The sequence below is a fragment of the Malania oleifera genome, chromosome 6, assembly GCF_029873635.1.
Source record: "Malania oleifera isolate guangnan ecotype guangnan chromosome 6, ASM2987363v1, whole genome shotgun sequence".
Classification (NCBI taxonomy): domain Eukaryota; kingdom Viridiplantae; phylum Streptophyta; class Magnoliopsida; order Santalales; family Ximeniaceae; genus Malania; species Malania oleifera.
The window spans coordinates 4,050,318-4,071,110 of NC_080422.1; the positions used below are offsets into that span (position 1 = coordinate 4,050,318).

General features: G+C 38.2%; 1 protein-coding gene across 3 annotated transcripts in view; it reads right to left on the reverse strand.

Annotated features, from left to right (window-relative positions):
- LOC131158355 (protein NLP7) overlaps window positions 1-20,286 on the reverse strand; it is a 29,599-nt gene extending 9,313 nt beyond the window's left edge. Inside the window, exons 1-2 of one of the 3 annotated variants that reach the window (XM_058113163.1) lie at window positions 19,842-20,286; window positions 18,561-19,132 (exon numbers count right to left, since the gene is read on the reverse strand). In XM_058113163.1, coding sequence (XP_057969146.1) covers window positions 18,561-19,132; window positions 19,842-20,145 — 876 coding nt within the window. In that variant the 5' untranslated portion in view covers window positions 20,146-20,286. Of the gene's footprint in view, window positions 1-18,560; window positions 19,133-19,531; window positions 19,639-19,841 lie in introns of those variants that run through there. The other 2 variants (XM_058113165.1, XM_058113164.1) reach the window with 2 other exon arrangements.
- Window positions 20,287-20,793: the final 507 nt, after the last annotated feature.

Below are 20,793 nucleotides of genomic sequence, written 5' to 3' on the forward strand. Positions count from 1 at the left end.
ACAGCTCGTTGAAATTATTCAGGTGTCTACTGAAACTTTCACCTGTAGACATACTCATTGTAAACAATCTTTTCATCAAGTGTACCTTATTCGCGGTTGATGGCTGCTCGTACATATTAGATAGAGCATCCGTAAGGGATTTGGTGGTTGTCAAGTACTTGATGTTGAAGGTAACAGACTTTGCCAATGTCATTCTGATAGCTCCGAGAGCTTTTCGATCAAGCAACTCCCACTCGCTCTCCTTCATGGATTCTGGCTTCTCCTTCAATGGTAAGTGCAACTCCTCACCAAACAAGTAGTCTTCAATCTGCATTTTCTAGAAACAGAAGTTCGTGCCGTCAAACATCTCGATCTGAGAGCTCTTTTCGTTCGACATCTTGATTTGCTAATTTAGAGACGGAATTAGCTCAAACGGACAGCACGGTTGGATCCGAAATGGCTAAAAACCCTAGAAATGGCTTAAGTTGTTCAAAAAACGAACCCGAAATGGCTTCGAAAAGCCCAGTCAAACTCTTGGTCAAATCTGGTCAACTCTAGTAAACTATGACGGAATATTCCTCTGACTGACGGAATATTCCTGACAGCGTTAGTGACGTCGTTAAATGACGTAGCAACGTGGGGCCCACTGCTGACGTGGTACTGTGGGGCCCACCTACTGGCGAGTGAATGTGGGACCCACTGTGGGACCTAGCTGCTGACGTGGCGTGGGCCCAAGCTAATGTAGCGGCTGGCTTGGCCGCTGACGTGGCGGTGAAGTGGCTGCTGACTGGGCTACTTGCTTGGCGCCACGTGGCGCTGACGCGGCAAGCTGACCAGGTGCTAACGCGGCGCGGGTCCCGACTGATGTGTCCGATGACGTGGACCATCTTCTTCCTTTCGTCCGTTGGCCGGTCTTTCGCCGGCGCGTGGGGGCGCATGGATTGACCTGCCGGTGCGTGAAGGCGTGTGGAAATGTCGTCTGGACATTAGCGACGTGTGCAGGCGCTTGCTATGCTGTCTGAGGTCGTTTGGAGCTCCGGTGGCCACCATTGGCTTCGTCTCGACGAGAGGAATGCGATGGTGGCCTCAAAAATGAATTTTGGGCTACTGGATAGAGGCTCAAATCTGGGAATTTTTTTCCGATCTGGCTATTTTCCTCCAACCTCGCTCTGATACCAATTGTTGGGGTTAGATCCTGGAGCAACAATCACACACGAAATGCGAACACACAAAATGGAACATTGGATTTACGTGGTTCGGTCGAATTGACCTACGTCCACGGAGCACACACCAAATCACTATTACCACCGAGAGAATTATACAGGAGGAGCCACACTGCTAAACTCAACTCTCTCTCTCTCTCTCTCACACACACACAACTCTCTGTTCTACACACAACACTCTGCGCACAACACAACACAACACACTACACACAACACTCTGCACAACTCCACACTCATATATATATATATACACAAGGGGGAGAAAAATTCAAAAGGCGGTGGCTACAATTTCAGCATAGTCTGCAGAGGTTGGTGGCCACCGGTCTCCAATGTCAAAGAACACGGCTGGGCTGTTGGTCTCCATTTCAACATAAGCTGCGAGGGAGGTGCTTCTGCCGACGATTCCACACCTGCAATCTCAACAGAAACACATGGCAAGGCCTCTACCAATCCTGGTCTTGGGATGTTCTAGAGAGTTTTGGCTTGGTGGGCTTGACTTAGGGTTTTCTAAAGTGGATATCTACCCCTTAGCTTGTTCTTAAGTTGCTCTAGCATTCGTGTGTCATTTGTGAAACTAGTTCCCTTTTTATATGCTCTTATCCTAACCATGTGTCATGATCAGATTCACTCAAAATCCATTTTTTTCCCATTAATTGAGATATGGCATGTCAATCTATTCTAGGAGGATAACACCTTATAGCATTCTCTCTCTCTCTCTCTTCACTTTGGATTCCCACTAGTTCAAAAATCTCTTTGGCTATCCAAATACCTTCACCTGCCATAATCCATGCTTAAGCTTCCTGGTAATTGCCCGGTTCTCCTCTTTAGGCACTTCCTAGAACGTCCATTACTTTTCTACAACAAAGCTCTCCTCCCTTCTGAAGAACCCCCTCCACATTTTGATGACTCCATTGGGGAGAGACGGAGAGTTTGATTGTGTAAGGTTATGGCTAAGAGAAAGGTAAGCAGTTAACCAGAAGCTTCTAATACTCAACCCACTCAAGACATAGAGAATGAAGCGAATTCCAGTGATCATGCTATTGAGTGTAAAGAATCTTCGAACTTTGACACCTACTGACCTACATGACTTAGATGATTCAAATGGTTCAAACATCCCAAGAAAAAGTTTACTTAATGAAGCAATTGCTATTATTAGTCAAATGATTCTAGCATCCACCTCAGTTTCATAACCTCAAGGGATTGCCTTGAACCATCTGGCTAATTTACCTCAAAGTGGGAACAATGACTATATTGATCCTCCTATTTCTGGGGGGTACGATAAAGACATGCCATAAGATCCTTCTACCACGAACCTTGCAATGGTCTCTCAAACACCACCTTTCTTGGGGATAATCTCTACTTCACCTTTTGCAACCACTATGCTTCTTCCAAAACTTCAATATGGAGGATCCACTTCACATGCCCCTCCAAACCTCACTCCTCCTCCTTCAAAATCCATCATATCCAATTCTATCCCTTACACCACTAAGGAGGATTTGGATAAGATTTTGGACAAGAATGATGAGAAGTCTTTTTTTCTCTAGGATGAACTTTAGTCTTCCATATATATATTGAAATATCTCCAAGCCTTATTTAGGTTTAGGGTCCCTTCCAATCCCAAATCTAAGCTCTTCAATAGCAAGTCTAGTGACACCAAGGAGCATCTAATGAAGTTTGTGGTGACTTCTAGCGTCTATAGATTGGATGATGATCTCAAACTAAAGGAATGTTCCAAATCCTTGATTGAGAAGGCATACATGTGGTATGCTACTCTAATACTAGGGTTCATGGAAACTTAGGATCAAATGTGTCATTTTTTTGTGGAAAATTCGTCTCCACTTAGGAGAAGGTGACTTTGGTGGATCTTGAGAGGGAGCATCAAATGTATAAATAGGATCTAATGGACTATGAAGAATGCTTTGAGGAGCATGTATTAGTCATCCAAGATAAAATTGAGGAGTGGGAGCTTGTGAAAGTTTGCATCCAAGGGATGTTTATTGAATATTGGGTGCATTTGGAGAATTTGGCATTGTCATCCTTTGCTAAAAGCTACTTGAAGGACTAATAACTCCATTCAAAGGCAAAGGAATGACAATGCCCATTTCAGGAAGAGAGGTCCTAGTGTGAATGTCATCCAAAGTTGGGAACAAAATTTGAATAAGAAACTCCACAATGATACACATGTTGGGACTTGGGAGACAGTCAAATTCAGGCATGTTTAGGTTTTAACATCCAAGGGATGTAGAGAAAATTGCATTCAAGTTGCCTTGACTACAATGAACTATATTGATAAAAAGCTTTCCTATGAGATAGTATCTCGCTTATACCAAAAATTCTGTGAGGGCTTTATTGGCACAAGAAGTGGGTGAGCAAGAATGTCCAATATATTATTTAAGCAAATTCTTACATAGGAGTGAAGTTGATTACTTGGCTATATGAAAACAGAATATAAATTCTATATTTCTTCAATTCTGGACTTTCTTTACATCCCAATCTTACATTATATAGTAAAATCACCTATTCTAAACAAGGAAATAATCCCCTTACAAGATAATATAAAATCTTCTACATTTACCCACTTTCCTAATTTATTCATTATTCACAAAGATACTTGGAATTTTAACCCCCCTCAAACTGGATCATAGATATTAATCATCTCCAAATTGCTAATGAGATCATCAAAGTTCTGTCATGCCAACCCTTTAGTAAAGATATCTGCAGTTTGTTCGTTGGTAGGTACATAAGTCATACAAATAGTTCATTCTTCAACTTTTTCTTTGATAAAGTGTCAGTCCACTTCCACATGTTTAGTCCTGTCATGTTGAACTGGATTGAGAGAGATACTGATGGCTTCTTTGTTGTCGCAATAGAGTTTGATAGGAATTTTTACCAGGACCTGTAGTTCTTCCAAGAGTTTTTGTAACCATAGTCCTTCACATATTCATTGAGCAACTGCCCTAAACTCAGCTTTAGCACTACTACGAGCCACTACATTATATTTTTTGCTTCTCCAAGTTACAAGATTTCCCCAAACGAATGTGCAATACCCGGTGGTGGATCTTCTATCTTCCACTTATCCTGCCCAATCTGCATCTGTAAAGATCTCTACTTCCTTGCTTTCATATTTCTTGAAGAAGAGTCCTTTGCCTGGGGAGCCCTTGAGATATCGAAGGATCTAGTACACAGCATCTAAATGAGCTTCTTTTGGTGAATGCATGTGTTGGCTTACCACACTGATTGCAAATGCAATATCTGGTCTAGTATGTGATAGGTAGATTAGCTTACCAACCAATCTATGATACCTCTCCTTTTCAACTGGTATTCCACAGTCTTCGACCCTCTTTACTGCTTCAATTGGGGTTTCATTAGGTTTGCATCCAAGCATGTCAGTTTCAATTAGAAGATTAGTAATATACTTTCGCTAAGAGACACTAATACCCTTTTTCGTTCTAGCAACTTCCATGCCCGAGAAGTACCGCATTTGTCCCAAGTCTTTAACTTCAAATTCAGTAGCTAAAATTTTCTTCAATCTTTCCATCTCTACTGTATCATTCCCAATTAGGATTATATCATCAACATACACTATTAGAATTGTTCTTTTACCCCTTTCAGACTATTGGAAGAACAGGGTGTGATCTGATTGCCCTTGTCGATATCCTTGGTTCTTTATTACTTTTGCAAATCTGTCGAACCATGCTCTGGGAGATTGTTTGAGTCTATACAAGGACTTCTTGAGTTTACACACTCTGTTTTCTTCACCTTTCTTACTGAAGCCTAGTGGAATAGTCATGTAGACTTCTTCTTCTAACTCGCCATTTAGAAATGCATTCTTGATGTCAAGTTGTTGTAGTAAACAATCTAAGTTGGCTTCTAATGACAAGAGGACCCAAACTATATTCAAGTTTGCCACCGGTGCAAATGTCTCCGTATAGTCAATGTCATAAGTCTGTGTAAATCCTTTTGCAACAAGTCTGACTTTATAACGTTCAACTGTCCCATCAGATTTATATTTCACTGTGAAGACCCATTTACAACCATCTGACTTCTTCCCTCTTGGCAAATTCATTACATCCCAAGTTCCATTTTTTTTCCAGAGCCCATGTTTCCTCCATGACCACCTCCCTCCATTTAGGTATTTCTAGAGCTTCCTGAATATTCTTTGGAATTCTCATCCTGTTAAGGTTTGAGGCAAAAGCACGATATCCTGTAGACAAGCTTTCATAAGACATGCATTTAGACTAGGGATATTGAGTACATGACCTGGTTTGTTTTCTGATTGCAATAGGTAAATTGATGTCATCAGGTACAGGATTATCAGAAGAGAGCTCATGACTATCTATTACCAGATCAAGATTGGGCGTGGACTTATGGTTGTTCAAAGCCATCATCGGTTCCAACGCTCTTGGTGCCTCAGGTATGAGATTCTCCCTATTCTTTGTGTTCGGCTTTCTTGAGTAAACGAGTATGTCTATGTTGTTTTGCTTCCCTACATCTCCCCTCAAGGTTAAGTGTTCTTTTGTGTTCGACAGGTCAAGAAGTGATGCAATGGAAGGTTCAATAGATGGGTCAGAGAATGAAGCAATGGGAGGCTCAATAGATGGCACAGATTCAAATGGCATAGATTCAGTAGTAAAGAAGTCAAAGAACCGATCTTCACTCCATTCTCCCCCTGAAGAGAGGTCTTTGGGGAAAATAAGGAGTGGTTTCAAAGAATGTGACATCAAGGCTAACAAACATCCTTTTTGAGACGGGGTCATAACATTTATAGCCTTTTTGGGTAGGGGAGTAACCAATGAAGACACATTTAACAGCACGAGGATCCAACTTATCCCGATGGTGAGCATGAACATGAACAAAGGCAGTGCAGTCAAAGATTTTCAGCGGAAGACTGGAGGTGAGTCGAGAGGTAGGAAAATGTTCCTAGAATTTCTAGAGAGGAGTGGCAAAGGTAAGTACCCGACTCGGCATTCGATTAATGAGATGGGTAGCTGTTAAGATGGCATTGCCCCAAAAATAGTTTTTCATGTTCGTAAACATCAATGCCCGAGCTACTTCAAGTATATGTCTGTTTTTTGGTTCAGCAACCCCATTATGTTGAGGGGTATCCACACAAAAATTTTGATGAACAATCCCATTTTCTTGAAGATAAGTTCCCAGAATATCATTAAAATACTCTGTACCATTATTAGTACGTAAAATTTGAATGTGAGTCTGGAATTGTGTTTGAATCATTGAATGAAAACTGACAAAAATGGAATGGACTTCAGTTTTATCTTTCAACAAGAAAACCCAACAAAGACGAGTACGGTCATCAATAAAAGTAACAAACCATTTCGTATGGGTGCGATTGAGGGATATTGAGGGTCCCCACAAATCACTGTGAATCATAGTAAATGGGTGGGATGATTTGTATATAGATGGTGGGAAAGAAGCACGCCGATGTTTTGCAAGCTCACACACTTCACATTGAAACTTAGAAGACATTTTATTTGAACAAATAGACGGAAACAAACATTTTAAATAATGAAAATTTAGGTGACCCATCCTAGAATGCCATAACAAAAGTTCACTATCTCTAGAAATAGATGCAGAATCACAAATTGTAGTATTACATCGTTCACTCAACCTTGCCTCCTCAAAGTTGTAGAGTTCCTCATACGCCTTAGCAGTGCCAATCGTCTTCCCCAATGATAGGTCTTGAAAAACACAATGAGATGAATCAAATTTAGCAGAGCAATTGGAGTCTTTTGTTAACTGGCTGATGGATAACAAGTTGCAAGATAATTTGGGAACATGTAGGATAGATTTTGAAGTTACAGAGTCAAATATGCGAATACTTCCTTTACCGGCAATTGGTGATAGAGAACCATCTGCAATTTTGACTCTCAGATTTCCAACATATGGTGAATAGGATGAAAACAATTGATAAGAACTAGTCATATGATTAGATGCACCCGAGTCAATTATCCATGGTGATTTGTAACAGGATATAGTATTTAAGGCTGACAAATAATTACCGCGGTGAGCCAGAGAACTAGTGGGAGACTGACCCAATGTTTGAATTGAGGAAAACATTTTATATAGCTGATCCATCTGCTCTGGACTGAATATGCTACTAGGAGTGGTATTGTTATTTTTTTCGCCTTGTGACTTCTCAGCTAAATTATCAGTAGTTGCCTAGTATCCACGATTTTTTTGATTTTGTCTCGGCTTCCAATCTGCAGGCTTTCCATGAATTTCCCAACATGCATCTTTTGAATGGCTTGGCTTGCGACAATGCTCGCACCATAATTTCCCCTTATGTGATTTTTGCCCAAATCCCGTAGGGCCTTTTGAAATTAGGGCCGAAACTTCAGGCCCATTTGGTTTTGGATTTAAGGCTGACATTTCCGGCCCAATATGGCCCATAGGTGTCTTCAGCATCACCTTTCTTCTACTCTCCTCGCACCTCACCTCTGCAAATACCTCTTGGGTCGATGGAAGGGGTCGTCGGCCAAGTATCCGTCCTTGCACATCATCCAGTTCACGGTTGAGGCCGGCCAAGAACTCGATGACCCTTTCGTTCTCGAGTCGTTTCTTGTAGTGGGTGTTGTTGCTGAAGCATTCCCACTTCTCCTCGACGCTCTGGTCGAGCTCTTGCCAAAGTTGTCTCATCTCCATGAAGTGCTCGGTGACGTCTCTCTGACCTTGCCTCATTTGCCACAATCAAGTCTTTATCTTGAAAATTTGAAGAATCCCTTGGCTCTTTGCAACTCAAAGCCAAGATTGGAATATATACTGTGATGGTTCTTCAACAACTACAGGAGGAGGCATTGGTATAATGCTAACACCACCGGTTTCGGAGGATGACACCTTGGAGTTGGGTCTAGAGCCTCTCCCTAGCTCTAGGTTGAGAAACCATCTCCTTAGAGTTGAATTGAGATTCTCTATCCTTGGCTTTGGGTCGAGAGGTATCCTCCTTGGGAATGATATAAGGATATTCCTCCTTAGCAAATCTTAATCACTTGATGACTAATCCAAACGTAGGTCAAGAGAATCTCCCTGAAGCTAGGTCAAGATCTTATCTCCCTAGCATTGGGTCAAAGGGTGCTCTCCCTATCAGAAAGTTACAAGATTACTCTAAAATTATCAAGATATATATGTTTTTTGTAGTTGGGTCAAGACCCCTAACCTCCCATGCATTAGGTGAAGATTAAGTCTCTTTAGATTTAGCTTCTCGAGCTTGGCCTTCGTCAACTTTGCCTCAATGATTAGCTTGTATAACTTTACTCAAGGCTCAAAGTTGTGTTAGAATAGCACTTCACCTAAAAGCTTAAGTTGTCAGGTTGTTGGCCAACAATGTACATCAAGCTTTAACACTCCCCTGGGACCCCCTAGTGCCATGTTAGATTGTCACTTTACCTAAAAGCTTAAGTTGTTAGGTTATCGGCCAACAATGTATATCAAGCTTTAATAGGTTGATAGCATTATTAGTTTGCTTGAAGTAAGATTCAAACATGTCCAATTTAATCCCGACACATCTACAAAACTCCATCATCTAAACCACAATATCCATCTGAAGCATAAAACTTCAAGAACTGCATGAAACGTAAAATACCTGCCCAATGGCATATAAATAGCATAAATATAACATTTTTCCAACTTGATATGCCATTTTCTTGGAACTCGCCTACAAGTTTATAAATATGATTCAAATAATTCATGTGTTGCTATGTACTCTAAAGCTATGAAACTCCACATATGTTGGATCCTCCCAAGGTACTATGAAATTCCTAGGACCATGTAAGTTCATTGCTCTTGGCATTAGGAGAGGAAAAGTGGGATTGGGAGAATCCATGAGGATCAACTTACTAGCAAAAGTTATCTTGAGTCTAGAAAAATGAGGAGCTTCAAGGGGACCAAACTCACATTGAGATGTCTCAAGAAATTGGCCGAGTAATTGAGAATCTAGAAATTGAGTAGCATGGCTAAGTGTCAACGACATATGCTGAGTCAAGGAATAAAATTTAGCCATAGGAGAGGAATCATGTAGAAAGATGTTCCCATTGTCATCCACTCTTTCATTAATCTGTCCAACGCTATGGTTATCTTTGCCACCATGATTCTCATTGGCATTGAGGGAGGCCCCACCAACTTCTCTTTGAAGATCTTTGGCATAAGAATCATCTCTATTACAACTATATTTACGAATCAATAATTGTCTCATATTGCAATTTATAGAATGGGAAACCTTCCTTGCATGACAAACTTCATGCTAAGGATGTGATTTTTGTGGGCTAGAATCTCCTTGCTAGGTCTCGCTCATATGCAAAATTATTGTTGATTCTTCCAAGTCATTTTGGGGTAACCTTTACGTGTGCATCATAATAAATGTTGCCGATCCTACAATCAAAGAAGATGAGAATAAAATTTATAATCAAAGAAATTGGAACAGAAGGACACTCAAGGAAGTTCAATGATTCATGTTCAATGATTCCTTACCGAATATTTGTTGGGGCGTCCCCTACGAGTGACACGTTGCACTTGTACCACCTGAGTGTAGCGAAAAGTGGGCGAGGGTGGGCTAGGTCATCGCCCCAAAGCGACACGCCATGTTGGCACCCAGATACAGTGTCAAATATGCAAGGGATCCTGCATCATTCTGGACGTGAGCAGGTAAAGAAGTTAGTTCTAGAAACTAGGATTAGATTAACAATTTGGAATATAAGGACACTTATGGATAAAAGCATTGAAATTGTGGACACAATTATTAGAAGAAGAATTAATATAATTTGCCTTCAAGAAATTAAGTGACTAGGGGAGAAAGCTAGAGAAATTAATAAATCAGGATTTAAACTTTGGTACATTGGAAAAGAAAGACATAAGAATGGAGCAATTATTGTAGACAAAAACTTAAAAGATGGCGTTGTTGATGTAAACAGAGTAGGGGAGAGAATTATAAAAATCAAGATGGCATTAGGCCAAGCGATTATAAATATCATAAGTGCTTATACTCCTTAAGTCGGCTTAGTAAAAAATCTTAAGAGATAATTTTGGGAAGATATGGATAGTATTATACAAAACATACCAGAGATTAAGAAAATATTTATAGGAGGAGATCTAAATGGACACGTTGGAAGGGATAATAAAAGTAATGAGATGATACATAGAGGATATGAATATGGAGACAAAAATGAACCTAGGGAAATGATCTTTAGACTTTGCTATGTCATGTGATTTTAGTATAATAAATACTTGCTTTAAGAAGAGAGAAGAACACTTAATAACCATTAAAAGTGGACAAAATAGAAGTCAAATATATATATATACATTTTTTAACTAGGAAGGTAGATCGTTTATCATGCAAGGGCAAAGTTATTCTAGGTGAAAGCCTAACCACACAACATAGAGTCTTAGTGTTAGATATATGTATTAAAAAATGGAAGAAAAAATATAAAATAAACTAGTGTAAGAGAACTAAGTGGTGGAATCTAAAGGGAGAAAATATAATAAAATTTAAAGATAAAATGATCAAAGATGGGGAACTTTATAAAAAAAGATAGCAAAAGAGATTTTAGGTGAATCAAAGGGAAAATTCTTGAATAACAAAGAAAGTTGGTGGTGGGATAAAGATTTCCAAAAAGTCGCAAAGACAAAAAAATTTTGTTATAAAACGTGACAAAAAGTAGAAACATGGATAACTTTCAAAAGTATAAGGAGGCGAGGAAAGATGTAGAAAAGGACCGTTAGTGAAGCTAAATACATATTATTTAATAGTTTGTATGATAGATTAGATACAAAATAAGGGGAAAGAGATATATGTAAACTTGCTAAAGCGAGAGAAAGGAAGAGTAATAGGAAATGTAAAATGTATAAAAAGTGAGGATGATATTGTCTTGGTTAGGGAAGAAGACAATAAAGAAAGATGACGAAACTACTTTAGTAAGTTATTTAATGAAAACCAAATAGAAAACTTAAACTTAGATTTGAGAAATGAGGAAAAGACTAAAAATATGAGATTTATTCGCAAAATTAGAGTTAACGAAGTTAAGTTTGCACTGGAAAGATGAAAAATGGGAAAGCTATAGGACCGGATAACATCCCAATTGAAGTTTGGAAATGTTTAGGTGATAATAGAATCACATGGTTAACTATTTATTTAATACAATTATAAAAATTAAGAAAATGCCAAATGAATGGAGGAAAAACACTTTAATACCTATATACAAAAATAAAGGAGATATTCAAAATTGTAATAACTATTGTGGAATTAAACTTATGAGTATTACGATGAAACTATGGGAAAGGATAGTTGAACCTTTAAGGTTAGAAACGACGGTCTCAAAAAATCAATTTGTTTTTATGCCTAGGGGATCTACCACATGAGTTATATATCTTTTAAGAAGATCAATGAAAAAGTTTAGGGAAAAGAAGAGGGACTTGCAAATGATATTTATTGACCCAGAGAAAGCATATGATAGGATACCTAGGGAAGTTCTATGGTGGGTTTTAGGAAAAAAAAAAAAAAAAAGGGTGCATGTAGTAGGTATACTGATGTCATTAAGGATATGTACGATGGAGTAATGACTAGGGTAAGGACTATTGATGAAAAAACTAGAGAATTTCCAATCACCATAGGTGTACATCAAGGGTCTGCTTTGAGCCCTTATCTTTTTGCCTTAGTGATGGACCAATTGACCAAGAGTATTCAAAATGAGGTTCCATGGTGTATGTTGTTTGCAGATGATATTGTATTAATTGATGAAACTAGGGACGGAGTAAAGGCCGAGTTAAAATTATGGAGAGAAGCATTGGAATTTAGAGGCTTTAGGATAAGTAGAAATAAGACAGAATATATGAAATGTAATTTCAGTAATGGTAGAAGGAATATTGGAGACAAAGTTAAACTTGATGATGAAGAAATAAATAGTACTTGTAGATTTCGATACCTTAGATCTATTATGCAAGCTGAAGGATAAATTGAAGATGATGTAATGCATCGAGTTAAAGCAGGTTGGGTAAAATGGAGAAGTGCTTCAAGAGTTCTTTGTGATCGTAGAATACCCTTAAAACTAAAAGAGAAGTTTTATAGGACGCGTATAAGACCAGCTATGTTATATAGATCAAAATGTTGGGTGACGAAGAAACAGAATATCCAAAAAGTAAAAGTTGTCAAGATGAGAATGCTTAGATGGATAAGTGGTATAATACTGAAAGATAATTAAGGAATGAACTTATTCGTGGTAAGTTAGGTGTAGCTCCTATAGAAGATAAGATAAGGGAGGGAGGGCTCAGATGGTATGGACCCTTGCAACATAGGCCACATAGTGTGCCAATGAGGAAGAGTGAGTTAGTTACCGTGGGCGCAGTAGAAGGGGTAAGGGTAGACCTAAAATAACTTTGAAGAAGATAGTAAGTAAGGATTTAATAGTCTTGAATCGGTCAAAAGAAATGATCCATGATCGCATAAATTTGCGAAAAAGGATTCTATAGCCAACCCCACCTAGTGGGACTTAAGGCTTAGTTTTTTTGTTATTGTTGTTGTTATGAAAAAAAAAATTAAAAAAGAAATTTGATAAAAAAATGGAAATTTGTACTGGAAGTAGACCTTCTTTGATTTTTCAAAAAAAAAAAAAAATCCTACAACACACACTTTCTGTGTTTTCTAAATAATAATAATAATAATAATAATAAATCTCGCATTTATCAAAAAAAAAAAAGTTGGTATCTTGCAAAGCCAATCCTATTGAAGCGCTAGCCTCGTGGGAGTCGACCATTGCGGAAGTGTACTCACACAAACAAGTCATGCAAGGTTTGCGGGAGTCAACCAACTCGTAAGAGCAAAGTTCTTGCCATGGTCTTAAATCTCCATAAAATTGTTGAAATTTCCGTCGAAATTTTTTGGTTTCTATCGCCCTCGAAATTAGAATGGCAATCGATTTTTGTCTTGTATAATTTCCATCGAAATCTCAACGTATCATCCGAAATTTATCAAAATCTCGAAATTTTAGCAAACCTTGTCGAAATTTGAACTATGCAATGAAATTTCCTCGGAATTCAAATGAGAGATTTAGGAGTGAAGTGAAATTTCTCTCTTAATTTATTTTATTTATTTTGATCGAAACAAAAGATTATTACAAGTGCTTTTGAAATTATATGAAAAAATAAACAACAACATTTTATTTAACCATTCATGTCTAAATTATCATTATTTGTATAATAAATAATATTTAAATGACTTATGAATTTCATTTGTATCACTTCACTAAAAATGTTTCATGTACATTATCTTACAAATATGTTTGATGCACATATTATATTACAACTTCTCCATCTCATACAAAGCATAGATGCATTTACTTGTAATATATTAGTCCTAAAACTTATATTATTCTGTTTATTAATCAAATCTAAAGATTCATAAAAGAATTCCATGTTTTACTACTGATTCCATTTTTTTTTTTCAAATTGAAATCGAAATTAACATCAAAATCGAAATTTCTATACTTTTGGAGGTTCAAAATTTGAGTCTAAAACAAAATTTAAGACCTTGGTTCCTGCACAGACAAGTCTCACAATAATTGATGGAGTCAATCCCTTCTAATAGCAGAGTCACTAATTAGCCAAATCTTGCAGGAATTGAGGGAGTCAACCCTTTGCAAAATCAAGTCCCTTAGGAATCAAGGAGTCAAATCTATGCAAGAACAGAGTCCTCGTGGATACAAGTCTAACAAAAGCAGAGTTCTTGCGCAGACAAACCCCCCAGAAATTGAGGGAGTCAATCTCCCGTAAGAGTTGAGCCCACACGTGGACAACTCATTAGGAATTGAGGGAATCAAACCCCCACCCCTCCCCCCGAAGCCCTGGGCAAACAAGTTCCATGGGAATGAAGGGATTCAACCACCCCCCCAACCCCCCCAAAAAAAAAAGCGGAGTCCTCGTGTAAGTAAGACACATCGAAATTAAGGGAGTCAACTAGCCCCCACAACTCCACAAGTATTAGATCCATTCAAGAGCAAAGTCCAAGAAAAATATATTCCAAATATTCTACAAACTTTTCTCATTAGAAGCAATAAGAATTTAAAACATTCAATCTCGCTCAAGTTTCCTAAAGTAAAATAGGAATTACATTTCCTTTTTTTAGAAACAAATTTCCATAAAATCAACGTGTATAGCCCTAGAAAATATTTTCTAGAAATAAAGAGTTTGTGAAATACAATAAATCACATTAAATGCTACATTAATGAGTTCAATAAATACCAAAAAAAACAAAAATAAAATTATCCACAATAGGGAATTCACATTAAAAGGATTTGACAATTGAGCCATCTTATCAATTGGTTAACAACTATTTCTTTTAAAGCTTTTCACGAAAGTCAACCCACTCCTCGGACAAGCCTCACAGGAGTTGACTCCCACAAACAAGCCTCAAGGAAGTGGAGTTCCTAGCAAACAAGGCCCACAAAATTTGACCATTAGAGAGTGTGGAGTCCTCGCGAGAACCATCTCTTCAGGATTTGATACCTGCAAGAGTAGATCCCCGCAAGGGAAAGCATCATGAGAGTTAACCCCTCCATGAGTGTGAATCCACGTAAAGACAAGTCCAATGAGAGTCAATCCTCACAGGAGCAAATCCCCACAAGGACAAAGGCCTGTTGTAGTCAACTGCATAAATGATTCCCTGCAAAATCTTATCTTGCTTTTACTGAAAATGTTTCTACCTAGCAGCGTTTTGAGATATCACATTTAACAAATTTTGATACATGGAAATTTCTTTAAAGCATCTGAATGACTTCCTATGCAAGGGCTAAATGCAAATGTGTAAAAAATTATCGTTATGCTCTAGATTATGAAATTGAAGACCAACACCAACTTTGCATGTACATAATAATTAAATTAAATATTAATTAAATAATGTTTAAATCGTTGCAGGAAATCAAGATTGGTGCTACTTGTCAGGATTGGCCATAGCATCACATGGCAGGGTCTCCACTAGTCCTTTTCCTAAGAAGTTCTAAAGATTTTTGGCTTGGTGGACTCGAGTGAAGGCTCACTAAAGGGGATCCCTACCTCTTCGCCTTCTCTTAAGTTACTAAGGCCTCCATGTGTCATTTTCCACACATGTTCCCTTTTATATGCTCTCATCCTAACCATGTGTCATGATTGGATTTGCTCAAAAATCCATATTTTTCATCAATTAAGACATGACATGCCAATATATTATTGGACGATGACAGCTTGCAACATTTTGCCTCTCCCCTATAAATGCCCCTAACTATTCTTCCAAGTGAAGAACAATCAAGCCCTCTCTCTCTATTTCTCCACTTTGGATTCCCACTAGCTCAAGGAACCCCTTTAATCATCAAAATACCTTCACTTGCCACAATCCACACTTGAGCTTCTCAGTAATTGCCTGGTACTCCTCGCTAAGTCCTCTCTAGAACATCCATTACCTTTGTACAACAAAGCTCTCCTCTCTTCTCAAGAACCCCCTCCACAGCACATAACAACACAAACAGCAATCAAGCCTTAAGCTCCAACTAGGTGGGGATATGCAGATACCCCCCAAAAAAATGTATTAGAAAAAATTAACATAATGGAGAAACAAGTACAAATTGGAAGACTTGAAACTAAAATCCCCTAGAACCAGATCTCTCTAATCACACATTAGACCACCAATTATCCAAAAAGCTTACACTATTAGGAATTGGAACAACAATGAATAATAAGTTATCCAATAGACAAAATGGAATATCTTGAAGTCGCATATATGAGCCAACAGATCCTCCATCAAGTTACCATTTAGCATAGATAATAGTCTGAATGCAAGAATTGGCAACAGGAAGAAAAGTTGGTGTGTAGCCTGCTGCACAGAGGGCCAAGCTATGGAAGAAGTCTATCTCCATGTAGATGGGCAATAACCTACAAAAGTGCAGCTCCAACTTATAGTTGAACGTCCATTAGTCACTAGATGTTACAACTTTTTTATTATTATTAATTCTCACAAAGCATTACAGTCAATATGATCAAACTTATGGCCAATATTACAAGTAGCATAATGGAAAAAATTTTTAAAATAAAACAAGTTTTAGCACCTCAATTGTGACTAGAAGGGAACTTCTTACATTGATTCCAAAATCCAAGCCCAAAACCATCATTAGTTCCATCTCCACCCTAGACTCTGGACATATCTGGGAGCCATTGTGTGCTTGTATTATTGTTACCTCAAAAATGCCAGCAAGCTGAACCAGTGTGTCATTCCATAAATGTTGCCTGGATCAAGAGACTATTAATTGTTTGGTCACTTCTGCTTCAGGAGGGCAATTTGGGTTTATTTACTTACTGATTCCAGAGATAGGTTAAGTTTTTGTTCTTCTAAATCACCTTCCTTCAATCAACACTTGTTTGCTGTACCAAGCATCGGAAAAAAATGATCTTTATCAAAATTTCTTCTTGATCAAAAGCTTCCACCTCTCAATGGTTTCTCCTGCTCAATAAATTGTAGTCTGGACCTACATATCTACTCTATCAGTCTCTTAGATTTTTTTACAAAATTTTCTGCACCAGGAATGGAGTAACGAAATAGTGTTGAGACTGCTGTAATTTTATTCAGTACATATTAATTATCATATTTTTATTATGTCATCATGATGCTAAAAATCAACAGCTGGACACCCGAAGCTGCAGAAAATCTAGTCCCTGAACTTGTCTCATTACCGATTGTTGAAAAATTATGTTTTGAAAACATTGTGTGGATCGTGTTATGGTAGTTTTACTAGTTGATTTGCAACACTTGCACAAAATGTAATATGTTGGAGAGACCTCATATGAAAATGTGAACTTGGAGAAACCAGATATGCATGCTAATGCAATGGTGATCAATAGAGGGTATGGCCCTTAATTGCCCAAACATAAAATCTAGGCTTCCATTTATTGTGCCTGATTATTGTAAGACCACCCTTTCCATTAACAGGCAAACCAGATTAATATTTTGTTTCACTGCTAACCAAATTAACGACTGCTTGACTATTTTTATACCAACAAAACATTCATGGATCATATCTTTAAATTCCATAGAAAAACCCACAGAAGCCAGAGAAGTTCTAGTGTTGAGCTCCTATAAACATATGGTATATGTTGGAGAGACATCATATGAAAATGTGAACTTGGAGAAACCTTATATGCATGCTACTGAAGCGGCAACCTCTAGAGGGTCGGATTTCTCAATTGCCCTAACATAACATCTAGGCTTCCACTTATAGTACCTGATGATTGTAAGTACACCCTTTTCCATTAACAGGCAAACCAGATTAATATTTTGTTTCTCTGCTGACCAAATTAAGGACTGCTTATCTATTTTTATACCAACAAAACATTCATGGATATCATACCTTTAATTGTCCATGGAAAAACCCACAGAAGCCAGAGCACTTTTAGCGTTGAGGTCCTATAGTCATATAGTATTGGAGAGATCTCATATGAAAATGTGAACTTGGAGAAACCTTATATGCATGCTACTGAAATTGGGAACCTCTAGAGGGTCAATTGCCCCAACAAACCATCTAGGCTTCCATTTATCGTGCCTGGTGATCGTAAGTACACCCTTTTCCTTTAACAGGCAAACCAGATTAATATCTTGTTTCTCTGCTAACCAAGTTACGGTCTGTTTGTCTATTTTTATACCAACAAAACATTCTTGGATATCATATCTTTAAATGTCCATAGAAAACCTAAAAACAATGACAGAAGCAAGAGCAATTTGTGTTGAGGCTACAGTCTATAATCATATAATATATGAACATGAGAGTCGTTGTTGACAATTATCTATAGTTGGAATTTGCAAATTACACTTGTGCGAGTTGTCCCGCATTAGAAAACAGAGGGAAGGAGTTGACCTTATGCAGGCTTGATAATTGATATGCATAGACAAACACCAACTTAACCCAAAAATTTAAGCCATTAACTCTTGGACCCATCCATATATATAAGCCACTTCTCCACACTCTTTTTTAATGTGGGCAACCTCCAAAGTGGACTTTTCAACAATTCCAACTGATGCACATAATATGATGCGACAATCCTTGTACTAAATACTTATATCAGTAACTAGATTATAGCATAACAATCAGTTGAATTGATCTGTGGCTCCTAGAGATACTTAAATGATATTTATAAATTAAGCAACAGGGCGGGAAGATGTCAATTCACAAACAATAAAACATGATTGAATTAACCTGTAATCCAAAGAACTTTAAAAAATGAATAAATAGCTACACAAGCAACAATATCACCATTCACTATATCATAATACTGAAAATCTAAGAAGTAAATCAGCCTTATCAGGTAAAGGGGGAAAAAAACTAAAATAGAGGAGCTGACCTCAAGGGCTTTGCAGATTTTATCAACGTCGGGAGCATAATTAATTTTTTGTGAAGTCATTATGAGCTCAAGTACACCAATACATGATAGCCCAGAAGGTTCAAAGACTGGCAAAGCCAAAGATCCCTGAACATTGTAATGCAAAGCATGATTAAGCCGTGGGTACTCTTTTCTGGAGTAATATTGCACATTCGGAGTCCATTCAGGTAGTTTTTTCTGGAAAACACGGCCAGGAAGCCCAAGGTCTCCATCACTTTCCCCATCAACAGAAAACATGTACATTGACGAGACCATCCTATACTGATGAAGCCCATTACTGTGCGGATCAAGGACAAAAGGCTGCCCTGAAGTTGTGAGAACATACCGATCCCCACTCTTTATGGGTGCCCAAACCTGGGCTAGAACTTGTTGTTCAGTTGACTCTTTGAAACATCGAAGCGCCTGTGTCATCCTCTCTTTAATCACACATGATGCATCTGGATTCTCCAGCGGTGTTATCCCCAAAAGCAGTGGGGGTATCCTTCTTTTATCTTCGTTTCCTGTGGGGCTTTGAGTTACTGTGTCGGGATTATCTATATAGGGAAATTTCTAAGTTAAGAACACTTAAATGAACCTCAGACTAGCGTCAGCGAGCCACACTATCATTCTGTGCAGAAAAACTGAGTGCTGTGATTAATGCATATGCTACGCTAATTGCAATTTTGCAGTGGACCAAGTTAAACAAGACCCAGATGGACTGTGAATTTTCAAGTTTAATGTTTGTTCTAATGCTAATAACAGGCCAACCATGACAAAATCCGTCATAAACGATAAGTTTTCACACCGAGCAGGTAAGAAGGATGGTATCTTCTTACCCAGAATCTTACCTTCAAGAAACAAAAGAAGGAAACAAAAAAAAGGGGGGAAATGAAGAAAAATGATGAAACTTTAGAACCAAAAGAAGTAATCAGATGCCGTAAGCAACTACTTACATAGCAATTTTGTGTGGCAGAATTTCCAGCAAGAGAAGGCACTGTTTTTGCGTTCCAATTTCCAAGGCCAAACCCCCCGCCCCTCCCCCCGATTTCAACTCTTTAAGTAAAACACTTTCGGAAGTTAATCAGTAATCAGCAAGAAGCACCGATTATTTTTTTTTCACGATTCGAACTCGAATAAAGCAACTTTGACCAGAACAAACTAAGAACAACATTCAAATTCAAATTTCAAACCAAAACGAAACTCAAAATCAACAAAAGCGCCACCAAGTTAAATAGATATTGAAATCTGAGACCAGAGACATACAAGAGATCAACCAAGGGGAGTCGGCGGCTGCAGGGAGACCGACGGCGGCTGGACGCGAGCATCCGTTGCCAGCGGATTTGTCGTCGATGTCGTCGGGCAAAATCCACAGAGGAGAGCAGGTCAGGTCGGAGGTGGAGGAGAGGGGGAAGGGCGATGAGGGGCTGGAGAGGAAGGAGATCATCGGATCCAACGGCCAGGAAGACGCGTCGAGATCGAGATTGAGATTGAAATCGAGGTCCATCAGCGACTCTACTCTCTCCGCCCTCGGCTGGAAGCTCCGGTGGTCTTCCTCCGGCCCTGACATTTTCCGACACGTGCGGTGGTTAATTTTTGGCTCTGATTCCAAAGGAATGATGGAATCCAAAAGAGTTTGAGCTTGGCACGACACAACGGATACTGCAAAAAGGGGAAAATATTGCAAAGGAATTGATGACCATAACTTCAACCTAAATTTGGAAAGAAATGGAAATGAATTATTGCAAAAAGGGAAAATATCCTTAAATAATTTTTAAAAAGAATTTCCTAAAGCGTATAAATATTTACACTAGACCGAATTACTTGTTTTTTTTTTTTGTTAATATAAGTTTTTATACATGTTTTTCCTAAATTATTTTTCAATACGAGTACGATGGGTTACATTTTCAAAAAGAGATATATACTTGGAAAATTAAAATAAATTATTTTTTATAACTATTTTTTAATTTTAAAATAAAAAAAATAAAAAAAAAATGTTGATAAAAATAATGCATCTCAGCAAATAATTGAACTCCAGTAGCTCAAAATACTCTTTTATTCTCTAGTTGACATGTGATAAAATCAGTGAATTGGGGATTGATCATCTTTCTTTTAAATGCAGAATCATTTCTGTTGTTTGGAATATATTGAAAAGCTAGTTGAGTCTGAATAGAGCTATGTCCACCATCAAATCTAGCCTTAAGTGGCTCCTAAAGGA